Source organism: Dipodomys merriami, unplaced genomic scaffold, assembly GCF_024711535.1.
Source record: "Dipodomys merriami isolate MVZ:Mamm:240054 unplaced genomic scaffold, mDipMer1.0.p SCAF_434, whole genome shotgun sequence".
NCBI classification, from domain to species: Eukaryota; Metazoa; Chordata; class Mammalia; order Rodentia; family Heteromyidae; genus Dipodomys; species Dipodomys merriami.
In genome coordinates, this window is record NW_027205982.1 from 500,205 (window position 1) to 516,205 (window position 16,001).

Below are 16,001 nucleotides of genomic sequence, written 5' to 3' on the forward strand. Positions count from 1 at the left end.
GGAGGGAGGACATGGAGGGGGAGGGAGGGAGGACATGGAGGGGGAGGGAGGGAGGACATGAAGGGGGAGGGAGGGAGGACATGGAGGGGGAGGGAGGGAGGACATGAAGGGGGAGGGAGGGAGGGAGGACATGGAGGGGGAGGGAGGACATGGAGGGGGAGGGATCCAGGCGGGAGTTCGGTCTGGGCCGGGCTGGGCGGAGCCAGGCCCGCCCTCCCCCGCCCTCCCTCCCGCCCTCCGCCGCCGCGTACTTAACCCCGGCGCGGCCCGTCCCCGCCCCGCCTCGCTCCGCGCTCGGTCCGGGCCCCTGGCTGGCTCGCTCGCGGGTGCGTCCGTCCGTCTGTCCGTCGTCCGTCCGCCCGCGCCGTCCGCCCGTCGGCCCTCTCCATGGCGCTCCTCCGGGTGCAGCTGCTAGCCGGCGCCCTGGCGCTGGCCCTGGGCCCCGCCGCCACCCCGGCCGGTCCCCCCAAGTCGCCTTACCAACTGGTCCTGCAGCACAGCCGGCTGCGGGGCCGCCAGCACGGGTAAGCGGGGGTGCGGGGGGCAGGGGGTGCCGGGGTGTGTGGGGGGACAGGGGGGACAGGGAGGGGTGCTGGGGGGCAGGGGGTGCTGGGGGGCAGGAAGGGGTGCTGGGGGGCAGGGGGGATGCTGGGGGGCACCCACACCCGGCCACACCAGCTGACAGCATCCCCCGCGCACCTGGCCATGCCCTGCACGCACCCAGGGCGCAGTCCCATCCCGTCTCCCCCTGGGGGGGGTGGGGAGGGGGGAGAATGCATAGGCCTTGTACAGATGGGGGAAACTGAGTCCCTGGAAGACGCAGGACTCTCCCACCCTCCCGTGGTAGGCCCTGGATGCCAGGCTTGGAGCGTGTTTCCAAGCAAAGCTAGTTTGGGGGGATAGTTGAGGTGGGTCTCCAAGTTGCCCTGGGCTTCCATAGTGGGGACAGACCAGAGCCCAGAGGTGGACACTCACTGCTCCTCCAGACAAAGGACCCGTCCGTCTGTCCGTCTGTCTACCCCTCCTAGCCAGGCTGTGCTGCAGCCCCCAGCTTAGCCAGCCTCTCGGTAGAGCTGCAAGTGGTAGCGTCTGGTAGGGTTTCCTCCCAGCACGGTGGGACCCTGTCAGAGGCCTGGCATTCACAGCCCACGCAGAGTGCCCACCCCCAAGGCTGGGCAGGTGTGTCCTGAGATCCACACACAGTGTTGAGGGTCACAGAGCTGATGTCCCTCACCAGGGCATGGAAACAGGCTCTCCATTTTTTTAGGGGGCGGAGGGGAACCGTTTATTACCTTGGTTTTCTACTACTGGTGACTTTGCAGTCTCCTTTGGCCTTGTAGGTGTTCAGGGCATTGCATGAGCTGCTGGGTGCCAGGCTGGCTACCCTGCAGAATGAAATCAAGTCAGGCCAAGCTGCTGCCACCGTCTCCGCCTTCTCCTGGAAGGAGGAATTCCCTAGGGGTGTCCCGGGGGTGGGGGGGGGACCCCGGCTTTAGGAAGTAAGGGAATCAATCATCTTCGACTTGCCTGTTGTGCACAGAGGGACCGTGCAGGGGATAGGAGATCTCAGAGTCAAAAGGGGACACCAGCTCCCTCTCCGTCCCTCAGCTCACTTGCACACTGTGTAGGTGTGCCTGAGAGGTTTCTGTTCCTCTTGCCTCTTAAGTCAGGAGTGGGTATGCCCGCCTGCAGCCCTGTCACAAGAATGGAATCTGTGCATTGCCAACGGTGAAGGGCGATCAAAGTAGTGAGGGGTGGCGCCAAGATCGGGGTCTCAGGCAGAGCCCAGAGACACACTGACCAGCTGGAAAAAATAGAGCTTTTATATTAAGAGCCTTTACACACACACAAAAATTACGAGCGTCAGATATTAGATCCACTGCTCCTCATATTCCTGCTGGCTGATCCTCTTGATAAACTTCTTGCAGAGCAGCTGGTTAAAAAAAAAAAAAAAAAAAAAAAACGGGAAGAAAGAACCAAAACTGTAGTAAGCTGTGATAAACAGAATGATTAAGAAGTTTCAGAGCCGGGCATGGTGCCTCACGCTTGTAATCCCAGTACTTTGGAAGCTGAGGCAGAGGCTAACAAGTTCAAAGCCAGTCTGGGCAAGACCCTGTCTCAAAAAGGCGTGGGCACGTTGCTCAATGGTAAGATTTTTTTTTTTTCTTAGCAGGCCTTGAACCACATGGCAAATGAAAAGCATTGGGAAGGGGGGTACGCAGGCATGCACTCGAGCCTTGCCAAAACAGTTACAGGCCCAGTTGCATTTACTGTGATCTAACTGTCCCTCCAAATGCCACGAGGCAGGCTGGCCTTGCACACATGGGCGTGGTGCACCATGCAGATGCACAACCTTGTTCGAGCTCCAGCTCTTTATTCATAGTGAGAGCTGAAGCGTCAATGCTAGTTTAAGCCCTGACATTCCCTCTAAATGGGTGAGGGAGAAAAATGATGGCTGGGCCTTGCCCGCCAGCAGCCCTGGACCCCCCTCCCCCCCCACAACCGTGTTCCCTCCACCCCCAGCACAGGGAGATCTGTTGTCCTGTTCCCGTTTTATAGAGGGTGAACCTGCGGCTTAGTGGCTTTGCTGGTGGGAAGTTATAACTGCCATGCGGCTTCTCGGCTCCCAGCTGTATTTCTGTGCCTATAGGGAAGGGGGGAAAAAATTAGAACTGAAAGAGAAGTAAAAATGCAACCACACCATGGAATACCAACAACCAAACACCAGACCGAACTTCTGCAAGCACTTGGTTTTCTGGTCCAAGACGAACAGTAAGGCCATTATGCGTGAAGTGGAAGGCTTACTTTGATTACCCTTCGGCATAGACTTCCTGTGTGCACAGGTCACCACCCACACCCCTGATGGGTGAGGGAGGGGATCCTGACTGCCCCCTACCCCAGCCCCCCAGCCTCTGCTCCTGTCACAGAGGATAGGAACGATGGAAACGGCACTGGGATGTTGCAGATCCGCTCAAGAGCACCACACAGAAATGGCAGGGAATTCATGGGCAGGAATTCTGTCCTGCCTGGTCAGAGAGAAGCTCTTTCCTGGGTTGTACATGCGTAGGACTCAGGGCTGGAGTGTGGCTGACAGGAATTCTTCAGGGGTTGTTTAGGAACTCACTGGCAAATTCCTAGGCAGCAAATAGAGAAGTCCCGTGTTTAGCAATCTGCTGGGATCTGCTGGTGTGTGTGTGTGTGTGTGCGCGCGCGTGCACAGTGTGCGCGCGTGCGTGTGCACGCACGTGGGTGCGCACGCCAGTCTGGGGCTTGAACTCAGGGCCTGGGTGCTGTCCCTGAGCTACTTTTGCTCAAGGCCAACACTCTACCACTTGAGTCACAGCTTCACGTCTGGCTTTTTCAGAGTAGTTTATTGGAGAGAAGTCTCACCGACTTTCCTGCCCCAGCTGGTCTCCAACCACGATCCTCAGATCTCAGCCTCCTGAGTAACTAGGATGACAGGCGTGAGTCACCAGCGTCCGGCCACCCTTGGGTTTTTCTGTCCATTCCCAAAAACATGCCTTGTACCTCTCAGCCCACTCACCTTTCCTAGGAACCTGATTGAAGTTTTGGGAAATGACAGTGTACCCACAAGATGGAGGTAGGAGAAGGACATTGGGTATAGGCATCACTGAAAAATCAGTGTCTATCTGGAAAAGCCTATGGCATCCAAAGGTTATCTATGGATTGCTTTTTAAAAGGAACCAAGGCTTTGATAATGAAGAAATAGTCCATCTTTTGGATGCTACCTGGAGTTCTCTGAGCACAGGGGTCTTGCAAAAGCCATTACTTGCTATTTTATTTTGTTGGGTTTTGTTTTTTGTTCCACCCCCTACAGTGTTGGAAATTGAACCCAGGCCCTGGAATACGTTAAGCAAGCCCTCTACCACTTGATCCACGCCCCCGGTATTTTGTTCATATTTTATTTTCGAGATAGGCTCTCACTCAGTTTGCCCAGGCTGGCTTCAACCTTGAGATCCTCCTGCCTCTGGCTACTAAAAGTAGCAAGATGACAGATAGGGTGCCACCACATCCTGCTCGGTTGGTGGGATTTGTTTTTGTTTTTGCCTTCTCTGACTTAACGATTTCTGTCAGATGACCGGAAATCCCCTCACAGCTCCAGGAGCTCCTGATAAAGGTCCTGCCATGATCTGACCTGAACACCATTCTGGAGCAGAGAGGGTACAACTGAATAAAACATGCCACATGAAATCCTGAGGCTCCGAAGGCTTCTCGCCAGACGCTGAGAACATCCCTTTCCTTTTCTGCCATCACTGAGGGTCTTTTTGAGTCAGGTAGTCATGGAGCAGTATTTTCCACAAGTTCATTCCAAGCCCCTACACCTGCTAGATGCCAGACTCCCCCCTGCCCCCCCCCACAACCACAGAATGCCAGTCCCCAGCATAAGCACAACTCTGCCCTCTGAGTTCTTTGGGGGATAGTCAGAGAAAAGGAGACAGACATCTCTTTGGGGTACCCAGCATCAAACCAAGGCTGCATCCCAGGCCACAGGATGCAAACAGGAGTACTCCTCAGAGAATGGAGTTGAAGCTGGGGGAGTCTAAGGATAACCAACAGTTAAATGGGAAGGCACCGGTGTCAGGGCCTGACAGTTGCTGGCTGCGCGCCCTGGAGCGGAGGGTGGACACTCGTGATGGCTGGCTCCGGGAGCCGGGCAGCGGCTGGTCTAGGCACGCAGAGCGCGTCTGGGCGTGGAGCTGCGAGGGAGGAGCTGCGGCCTCCTCTCCTCTAGGACAGGCCCTGAGACACACACTGGGGTGCCACGTTTGGGCTGCTGAGGCTGGAGTACAGATGGCAGGAAGGAGGCTAGGTTGTCTCAAAGTTTCTTTGCTTCGCAAACCAACCACTTGGATTTTGCTAAATTTTCCCAGTCCGGGATGTGCAATCTAGAATTTCTTTAAGATGCCTAGGGCTGGGAAGGTGGCCTGGCGGTAGAGGGTTTGTCTAGCGTGCATGAAGCCCTGGGTTTGATTCCTCAGTACCACGTAACACAGAAAAAGCCGGAAGTGGAGCTGTGGCTCAAGGTGGTAGAGCCTTGAGCAAAAGCAGCTCAGGGACAGCACCCAGGCCCAGAGTTCAAGCCAAAAAAACAAAAACAAAACAAACAAACCACTTACATATAACTACAACCTATATGCCTAAGAAGGATACTTACATGACATTATATTAATGTGTAAGACAGACTTGAGTGATTTCGTATTTGAGGGGGAGCTCTGATGGAGACTAAGTAGATGGCATCCCACACTCTACCCTCTGGAGCTGAAGTTGAAATGCTGCCTCTCCTCCTCTCCAGACAGTTCTGATGACCTGGAAAAGTCAGACATCAAGGTGGGTGACACGCGACCCACCTAACACCGTTGCTTTCGTTTGCAGACCCAATGTGTGCGCTGTGCAGAAACTCATTGGCACCAACAAGAAGTACTTCACTAACTGCAAACAGTGGTACCAGAGGAAAATCTGCGGGAAATCAACGTGAGTATCTGGAACCATCCAAGACCAACCAGCCTACCAAGGTGGGGCAGGGCAGGAGTGGGGAGGTGGGGGGGGAATGATTTGATTTTGCATCTTTTAAAAAGGTTTCAAATTGGGCTGGGAAGGTGGCTTAGTGGTAGAGTGCCTGCCTAGAATGTGTGAAGCCCAGGGTTCAATTCCTCAGTACCACATACACGGAAAAAGTCGGAAGGAGCACTGTGGCTCAAGTGGTAGAGAGCTAGCTTTGAGCCAAAGAAGCTAAGGGTCAGCGCCCAGGCTCGGAGTTCAAGCTCTAGGACTGGCAAGCAAACAAACAAACAAAAATCAGATTGCAAATATGATTTACATTCCCAGAAGCATAAAGCTCTGTGTGTGTGTGTGTGTGTGTGTGTGTGTGTGTGTGTGTTTCTCTCGAGTTTGACTATTTAAAGGACAAACCACCGACACATCTCTGGGAAAGAAAGCTTGTTGGTAAATTTACCTTAAAGAGATAACTACTCCCATTACAAATCCAAGATAATAAACACCTGTAAAAAAAAAAAAAAAAAAAAAAAAGACAGCAGAGCATTTCAGGACATTGCCTCGGACCCATAACCTGGCTTTGCCACTTACAGAGGAAGGTTTTATCTTTTAAAATCCCTAGTTACTTCGTTTGTAAAATTGGAGTCACAGTAGGACCAGTCTTGGTGTGTCACTGAAATAATTTAGTACATGAGAGAATAAATACGAGACCCGGCACATAGTACCTGCTCAGTAAACGCTAGCTGCTACTGTTACCCCGGAATGGGACCACACAAATAGAAGATGTGGACCAGGGTGGCTCTTGTGGGGCTTCTGGGGGCTTTTTAAAAAGGGAGCTGGACTTCACCCAGCCTGTACCCCAGTGACAACAGTACTCTGGCAACAGGACCACTTCAGGGAGAGCCCCCAGCTGTGGGAGCTAGAACATACCTTCTGGGATTTAGCAAAAAAACAAAAACAAAACCAGAGGCTCAGCAATAATTTTTGCTCTTTTGAATAGGATTATGCAGATTCCATACCACACATCTTTTCCATGACGCCCAGGTTAAAAAATAATTACACGTTCAGTAATTACCCATCGCTTCCTTTATGTACGTGCATTATCTCCTCAAACAATTAATTACTTCATTAAACACAAAGCGGGATTCACATAATTGCTTCCTGGAAGGCCACCAAAGGGCTACTGCCAAGTGAACAGCTCATAAGGATCTCAGCGCCCAGATTTCAAAGAACACCTCCTTTTTTTTTTTGGTCAGGTCAGGCTTCTCTAAAAATAGGCCCCACCTACTTGTAATGGTCAGCTGGCTTCAGGGCACACCTGCCATGCTGTGTCTTGTTTTGGGACACCAGCCCTAAGAGTGAACAGGAGCTTGGTGACATTTCTCTGTAGTCCCAGCTGTCACTGTGACTGGTTTATGAGTCACACTGGCTCCGTAGCTCTTGCTGCTGGTTTCTTGCTTCATGTGTGCCAAGACAAGCATAAACCACAGAGCACCCCGGTGATCGAGGCCTCTCCTCTGGTGTGGGTTTGGCTTTGAGAACAGGGAGAGCCAGCACCTTCATCCAGCACCAGGCAAAGGAAGACAGGGATGGACATGTTGTTAGGGAGTGAGACGTAAGAGTTGAGTGAGACAAGATCTATTCATAACCCAGTCCCAGGAAGGGGTGGCATTGTCCAAAAAAAAAAAGAAATATACTCTGGCTGGGCGCCGGTGGCTCACGCCTGTCATCCTAGCCACTCAGGAGGCTGAGATCTGAGGATCACGGTTCACAGCCCGCCATAGCAAGTAAAGTCCATGAGACTCTTATCTCTAAGGAACCACCAGCAAACTGGAAGTGGCACCATGGCTCAAGTGGTAGAGCACTCACTTTGAGCTGAAGAGTTTAGAACCCCACAACCACACCCACGCCTCCACACAGAGAAATCTGCTCTTTATCTGACTTATGTAACTGTAATCCCTCTGTCCATCTCCCTTTATCATAGCAATTTTAAAAATTAAAATAATAACAATAACCCAGTCCAGCCTATCCACCTGGTCTCACAAAGCCAAAAGAAAAAAAAAAAAAGATATTCATATCCAACTGTTTGGGGCAGCTTCAAAAAAAAAAGAGGAAATGAGGATAGGAAAACATGAGTTGATTTAAAAAACAAACAAACATTCAGGACAAGAGAGGCCCTTCCTGGAACATCTTGTGCTACTTCAGGAAGGTGGTACTGATGTGGGAAAGAACTCCGGAGAAGACAAGGGGAGAACTCAGCTTGGTTATTCCCCAAGCGCTAACGATAGCTTTGTGTGGTTCTGGTACAGGGGGACCTGATCCCTGACAGCCTGTACTGGGGTTACCCTGTAGCCAGAGTGAGGTGTGTGACAGGTACAGGTGATGTCATCCAGGGAAGAGTGACTTTCTGGTAAAGATTAGGAAATGCAAGCACAGTGGTAGTGGTGGTGGTGGAGCCAGCCAGCAAGGACAGAGGGCATTTTTTTTTTTTGCCAGTCCTGGGGCTTGAACTCAGGGCCTGGGTGCTGTCCCTCAGCTTCTTTTGCTCAAGGCTAGCTCTCTACCTCTTGAGCCACAGTGCCACTTCTGGCTTTTTCTGTGTATGTGCTACTGAGGAATCGAACCCGAGGCTTCGTGCATGCTAGGCAGGCATTCTACCACTGAGCCACCTTCCCAGACCTGTGATTCAGCTCTGTCCTCAGCTCTTCTGCATTTCTGTAGAGATCTGAGAACGGAGTGCTTGGGACCAAAGCGCAGCATGTGAATGGAATCACCACCGGTGGACCCCTGTTTAGTGACTGAGTGAATTTTTATTATCTGTTGTTTTTTTTTTAATCATTCGTTAGCTTTTATTTCAGATGCTAAAGAGCACCGGAGTGACACAATCACAGAAGGTTCATGGGGGGCAGCGAGCATTCCTCTGGTGATTTTGGGGGCCTGGCTCAGTTGGTAGCCATCATTTTTTGTTTGTTTTTTGTTTTTGACATGTGGGGACTCGTGAGGAGGTGCAGGAAACTGTGGTCAGGAAGTCTGGCTGCTTTTCCACAGTCCTCTTTTGGATGAGCCTGAGGGAATGACAAGTCAGACCGGGGTGACATCACGGCGATGTCACAGTCATGCTAGGCCCTCAGACATCGTTCAAGCATCAGGGAGTGCCAGCAGGTCAGGGGTGCGGGAATCCTTCCCCATGCCTTGAAATTATGTCACGAGCCGTAGAATTTCACAAGTACAGAAGCTGTTCTCTGGAGCCAAGAGCAGCTGGCTGGCAGGAAGGACACATTCTTTGTTTGGTTTTTCTAGTAGCAACTGTGGCTTTGCCCAGGGGCAAAAGAGTGACACTTCCTGAGCACTAGGTTCATAGTCAGAGACTAAACTTCAGCTGAAACCAGCCTGGGGACGGTGGTGCTTTTCCATCAGTCTGCAGATCTGTTTTCCCAGAAGTCATTCTGGTCAGGGCACTCAGAGAGATCTGATAGGAAGCTAAAGAGGTGTCATCCTCTTCCTCCCTTTTCTACATCCCATAATCTTGGTTCCAGGAAGAAAAAGAAGATGGTGAGAAGCCATCTAAGCCATCCCTAGACCTGCGCTAGCCCCTTTTCTGTTTCTTTTATTAGTCTTTTTGGTCGGTCATGGGGCTTGAACACTGGGCCTGGGCGCCGTCCCTCAGCTTTTCAGCTCAAGGCGAGCGCTCTACCACTTGAGCCACAGCGCCACTTCCGGTTTCTCTTTCTGAGTGGTTTATTGGAGATAAGAGTCTCACGTATAAGAGTCTCCATGCTGGCTTTGAACCTCGATCCTCAGCTCTCAGCCTCCTGAGGAGCTAGGATTACAGGTGTGAGCCACTGGTACCTGGCTCCTTTTGTGTTTCATATTGTCTGTGCAACCACCTAGGACCCCCCATTACCTCAGAATAATCATTTCAAAGCTAACAGAGATTAGGTATACACTCAACCTCCCTGAGAAGTCGTGAAGGTTCTAGACTGTTCTGTAAATGAAAAGGGTGTTTAGCTAACATGGAATTTTGTTCTGTTGAGGATGTACCCGAACACTCGGACTTAAAGCAAAGCGTTCCCCATAGCCGTCCACATTTCCAATCTCCAAGCCCGTACATGTTCCCTTACGTGGTGGAAACGGGGACTTTGTGGTGAGGAATCTTGAGAGCAGATTATCCCGGATTATTTGGTGAGGCCGGGGTAATCGTGAGAATCCTTGTAGGTTGGAGGCCGCAGGGGAAAAGTCGGACCAGTTATGCTAGTAAAGGTGGATGTGACTACAAGCCAAAGAATGCAGTGGCCTCTGGAAGTTGGAAAAAAGCAAGGAGTGGTTTGCTCCTGCAATAAACTGTTTCTAGGAGGAACACAACCTCAGAAGATTTTAGCCTAGGGAGACCAACTTCTGACATCATACATTTGTGTTGGGTCCAGGTGGCCAACCTGAGGTGTGAATATGGCCCCCAGCCCACCTCTTCTGAGTGTATAAGTAGGTGATAGGGGATTCGATCAGTGGTCTCAGGTTAGCACGTTGGTTTCAGTGAAGTGATTCACTTGGCCTCCATTTTAAAGTTTCCACCTGCAGCGTTTTGGCTTTGTTTGAGAAGGAGTTGGACAGCCGAGCACTGAGCAGCTGACAAGTGCTTCGCCTTTGTAAGCTTCTCCAGTCCTCACGATCGTTTCTGTGGGTTTAATACAAGGCAGTCGTTGGCCTGTTTGCATCTAGGAAGGCAGAGGCCCTGGGAACCTAGACATTCTGCTTAAACTCGTCATGCACTGGTCTGTGGCCACCGTAATTGTGCACAGGGCGATATGCATAGGAACTGGGGAGACCTAGTCCACATCCACAAGTCCCCCAAACACCCACCCACTCCATATGGCAATTGCCAGGGAAACACTCAACCACCCTTTCTCAGTCTCCTTCCTCAGCCCTATCTGAGCTGATGGATAGATACCACAGTGGCAAGAAGCCTTTGCTGATGGACGTCTTCTAGAGTGATTCCCACCTGCCCCCCCACCCCCGCCCCGTCTGGGGCCTCAAAGACCAGCTCAGCTGTGTTGGGAAAGGTGCAGTGGAGAAATGAACCCCTCTGGGCCACAGAGTCTGCTGGCCGTGCCCGTGTCTAGACGCGATTTGCTCTGCCTTTGCTCTGTGGCAGCTCTCAGAAAGCGGGGCACACTGACGCATTTGCCTTCTGTCACGGGAGACTGGCTTCTCGGCTCCTTGCTTCATCATCCTCTGCAGTCTATCTAATCCCCAAGCACGTAAAACAGCCAGAACTGCTGGGGCCAAACCTGCACAGCAAACTCTGGAAGACAAGCGATTGCTTTAGCTTTGCATTAACTTCAGGGAAAATAGGTAGGAAGTGAGGTGGGAGAGAAGCCAATATCCCTACACGGAGACTTGGGGCTGCCGCCAGATTTCTGCCCCCTTTCTTTTCTGGTGCCCTTTGAAATCAGGCACCTTCTCCTTGCTTTTCTCCCTTGAGCTGTTCTTCGGCCCCCAAGAAGCTGGAACAGTAGCTCATTGTCTTCGAGAGTGTATTTATTTCTGACTTGGTGTTTTTGCTTGCTAGCAAAGGAGAAGCCGGGGGGCCTTTCATCAGAGCAGCTTTGCCTGATGAGATGATGTCTAGCTGCCAGTACAGTGGTCCTTCCTGTGCAGGGATATCTAGGAACTGCAGGGGATTGTAGGAGCCTCGTTCTTTTCAGCCTGTTCTGCAGCTATCCCAGAAACAGATGGCATGAAATCCAGCCCCTGGGCTGACAGGGGTTCATCAGTCTTGTTCTCCTCAGGACCAGAGAGAGCACTGAGTGAGGCACAGTAGACACTGAGTAGGTGGGACAGACTTCCATCCAGACCGCTCATGTAGGACATTCTGATCAAGGTTCTCCCTAATATTATAATTTCTGCAATCTGATCTGGAGAAGGCCTGGTACTGTCAGGATACCGGGAGCAGAGAGGCTGCCAGCTTTAGGACCCACTGGGCTTCTCTGCTCCCACAGGGGACATGGCTGACCCTTTGGTTCTTAGAAATTACAGAGATGTCTGGCCGGGCAGTGGGAAGGCAGGGGAAGGAGATGCTGACGGAGCGTGAAGATTAGAAGAAAGCTTCCTGGCACAAGGCTAGCCAGGATAGAGCCCTGGGATGGAGGAGGCTGAGTGCAGCCTCGAAGGCTGAGTCTCCGCTGTGAGGAGAAGGCGGTGGGTGCCGTCCACCTGCCTGCATGCACAAGTCTGGCGCCACACAAAGCCACAATGCAAGCCTGAGTTCTCCGGTCCCAGAGGACGTATCTGTGCCTACCCTAGTGACTCACGCCTGTAATCCTAGCTACTTAGGAGACTAAGATCTGGAAGATTGTGGTTTGAAGCCACAGACAGAAAAGCGAGAGAGTCCATCTCAGATTAACCAGAAAAAAAAAGGCAGGGAAGGGGAGAAGGGAGGGAGGGAGGAGAGGAGGAGGAGGGAGGGGAGGAAGGGAAAGGAAGATAGGTATGTTTTGCGTTTGGCGCTAGACCTTAGCCGGTCTAGACTGCGCTCATGCTGCAGAATGTGAAGATTTGACATTAAGTCGATATTAGAGGGAGATTTTTTCAGAGCTCCCCCTTTCTCGCAGTGAAATTCTCCGACTTTGGGACGCCCACAATGTGTGGAGTGTGCAGAAGCTATGCTTTCGACCTCCAGATAGATAGTGGCCGCGCCCCCCAAGGTGGGCTTATCCAAGCAAGGGGAAGGGAAAGTTTTGAGCTTTCCCCACAAATGATTCAAAGATTTAAACTGTGCCCTGCCGGTTATCAAAGTGTAGGGAACGTTGCCAACTGGTTGCTTTCTGGAAAGATGGTGGGATGGCAGAAGGAGATGGGTGGTTGGGGAACTTAATGTGAAACTATAAGAAACCAAAATCTCTGCTTCTTTGCTTGGCTGGTGCTCTACCACCTGAGCCATGCTGACTCTTTTGTTGTTTATCTTGGAGATGGAGTCTCTTGTACTTTTCTACCCAGGCTGGCTTGAAATCATAATCCTCCAGATCTTAGCCTCCTAAGTAGCTAGGATTATAGAGATGAGCCACCAGTGTCCATCCGTTAAAAAAAGTGTTTTGACTGATTGAAAAAAAAAACATTTTAATTAAATAAGTAGAAAAGCAAGTCCCTTCAGGACACGGTCTTTGTTTTATTCTAATTTTTTTTAATTTAATTTAATTTTATTTGTGAACATACTGTACAGAGGAGTTACAATTACATGGGCAGGATATGTTTTATTCTAATTTTAAAGCTTGGTTGTGAAGATTGAGGAAAATTCAGTCTGTATCCTGCCCTTTGGGTTGTTAAATCAGAATTAGAAGAGCACAAGAGATTTAACCACATGACTCTAACACACACACACACACACACACACACACACACACACACACACACACACACACACACACACACACACACACCCTACACCTTACCATTGAGGACACTGAGACTGTATCCTGCCCTTTGGGTTGTTAAATCAGAATTAGAAGAGCACAAGAGATTTAACCACATGACTCTAACACACACACACACACACACACACACACACACACACACACACACACACACACACACACACACACACACACACACACACACACACCCCTACACCTTACCATTGAGGACACTGAGACTCATTGGCTGGGGATGTGTCAGGCTCAGAGCTAGAACTTCACCTCTCCCTTTCTAGAATGCCAATATCAGAGTTCCCTGGCATTGCACTGAAGGTCCATTCTAGATGAGTTATGTTTTCTGATCGCATCACTGAGTGTATCGCTGGAGTCTGGCTTCCCGATTGGCTTTCTGCATGCGGCCAGCCATCAGGAACAGTCTACAAGGCCGAGGAAGAGCAACAAGCTCTTTGTGAAGGAGAGGCACCGTCATGATCTCTACCAACTGATGTCCTGAGAGGAGAACATTGCACCGGAGGATTCTGCCTGGAGAGGGCCCAGGGACACCAGGAAGAGTGAAGGACTCCTTGACAGGTGTGTGTGTTTCTGATTACAGAGTCATCAGCTACGAGTGCTGTCCTGGATATGAAAAAGTCCCGGGAGAGAAAGGCTGTCCAGCAGGTGAGTGAACTGGGCTTTGCCTGTGGGTGGACTGGAGGGGCGAGGTACAGGAGAGGGCTAAACACTGAGAAGGCAGCCGGATCTGAATGGGGGTCCACAGAATGAGGAGCGAGTAGACCTCTACGTCCACGAGGGCATGGAGGAAACCTTATGTCTCCTGAGCAGACCCCTCAAAAAGCCGATGGGACCGAATCCCCCATGCCCCCCAAATGCCTCCTCCTCCCACACTGCATCTGAGGCTGGCCCATCAGAAGGTGGCAGAAGGAGAGACCTGCAAATGGCCTTGAGCTCAGCCTTGCTCTAGGCTGAAGACAGCGTCACACTTACAAAGTCACAAGGAGGGTACCGTAGTTGTGGGTGCCATGGGTGGGGTCCTGATATTAATGACTCGAGTCAGAGGGTAAACAGGGGACTAGGAGACTGGCCTGTAGAGGAATTCGAGCTCTGGGAGCCTGGTTTCAGATCCTCTTTAGTTTTTATCATAAAGTGGTTGCACAAAGAGGTTACAATTCTGTAAGCCATGTAACCAGGACAGTGTGTCATGGTCAGTATCACCCCCTCCCATCATTCTTCCCTTTCCCCCTCCCCCATCCCTCCCTTCAAGTCACACAGTTCAATGTTTTTTGTTGTTGTTGTTTGGTCGTGGGGCCTGAACTCTGGGCCTGGACGCTGTCCCTCAGCTCTTCAACTTAAGGCGAGCGCTCTACCACTTGAGCCTCAGCACCACTTCCGGTTTTCTGGTGGCTCGTGGGAGATCAGAGTCTCATGGACTTTCCTGCTTGGGCTGGCTTTGAACCTCAATCCTCAGATCTCGGCCTCCTGAGTAGCTAGGATGATAGGTGTGAGCCATCAGCGCCCAGCACATAGTTCAATTTTTACATGTTGTGCACTGAGTAGAAATGAACGCTAGACTCACCGTCTGAGAAGGCCTCTTTCAACTTGAGGACACCTTGTAAAAAAGACACATTTTGTGATCTACAAATGCATGATGTACCTCACAGATACATAGCTCCATTGTGTGTAAGCTATGAAGGCATTAGTTGTTTGTTGCAACTAGTAAGACTAGTTGGTGATGAAGATGTCTGTTCCTGGTGTATATTCTCGCCTGTATTATCTCAATGCCTGCAAACAAAAGCTTTGCTCTGCTGCGGTAGAGTGATTAGAAATGATCAATTAGCTGGATCCACATGGGGCAGCATTTGACTTACTGAGTCAATTTCTTTTTTTTGGTCTGTCCCGGGTCTTGAACTCAGGGCCTGGGCACTGTCCCTCAGCTCTTCAGCTCAAGGCGAGCACTCTACCACTTGAACCACAGCACCACTTCTGGTTTTCTGGTGGTTTGTGGGAGATCAGAGTCTCATGGACTTTCCTGCCTGGGCTGGCTTTGAACCTCGATCCTCAGATCTGAGCCTCCTGAGTAGCTGGGATGACAGGCATGAGCCACTGGCGCCCAGTCTACTGAGTCAATTTCTAAGACACTTGGCAGCCACAGTGTTAGGCGCCCCAGCTTTGGGACCCACTGCCTGGTTCTTCTTCACCTAAAGAGAGAGCAGGCGTGTCTGAGTAGCATGGGACTCCCACACCCTCCCCCAACCCAGACCAATTCTTTCCCTTGCCTCTGCTTACATAGCCCTTCCACTCTCCAACCTTTACGAGACCCTGGGAGTTGTGGGCTCCACCACCACGCAGCTGTACACAGACCGCACAGAAAAGCTGAGGCCTGAGATCGAGGGGCCGGGCAGCTTCACCATCTTCGCTCCTAGTAATGAAGCCTGGGCTTCCCTGCCTGCGGTAAGATGACCCTCCCTCCCTCCGCCCTGCCCTCCCCCGCCTTGGGGGCTTAGGGACCCCTCCCCTCCCCCCCCCCAGCCATTGTCACACTGTCCTTCCTTCTAGGAAGTGCTGGACTCCCTGGTGAGCAACGTCAACATCGAGCTGCTCAATGCCCTCCGCTACCACATGGTGGACAGGCGGGTGCTGACCGACGAGCTGAAGCACGGCATGTCGCTCACCTCCATGTACCAGAACTCCAACATCCAGATCCACCACTACCCCAATGGAGTAAGGACAACCCCCCCATCCCACAGCCCTGGCCTCTGTCCCCACTCCCGGCCCGTTAGGGTGGGGATGCTTTCTGGGATCTGTCCTACAGTGTGACAAGCTGTGGACCCTGCCTGGGCTGCCTTCTCCCGGGATCTTCCTGTCCCCTAGCAGGTGGAGCCTACATTCTGGTAATGATGATGAGAGCATTGTTTTCTCCTCCTGGGCACAGGGAAGCCTGCAGACTCTCTTGTGTGAACTGCTCATTCTGGGGCTTGGACTCAGGGCCTGGGTACCTGTCTCCCTGAGCTTTTTCACTCAAGGTTGGCCTTCTGTCCCACTTGAGCCACACCTCTACTTCTG

The 16,001-nt window shown here is 51.6% G+C and overlaps 1 protein-coding gene across 1 annotated transcript in view; it reads left to right on the plus strand.

Moving 5' to 3' along the window:
- The first annotated feature begins 299 nt into the window (after positions 1-299).
- Positions 300-16,001, plus strand: part of LOC138807799 (transforming growth factor-beta-induced protein ig-h3) — a 31,105-nt gene continuing 15,403 nt past the window's right edge. The window contains exons 1-5 of the mRNA XM_069993563.1: positions 300-524; positions 5,395-5,493; positions 13,534-13,598; positions 15,229-15,389; positions 15,495-15,659. Of these exons, the coding sequence (XP_069849664.1) occupies positions 388-524; positions 5,395-5,493; positions 13,534-13,598; positions 15,229-15,389; positions 15,495-15,659 (627 nt within the window). The 5' untranslated portion in view covers positions 300-387. The remainder of the gene's footprint in view (positions 525-5,394; positions 5,494-13,533; positions 13,599-15,228; positions 15,390-15,494; positions 15,660-16,001) is intronic.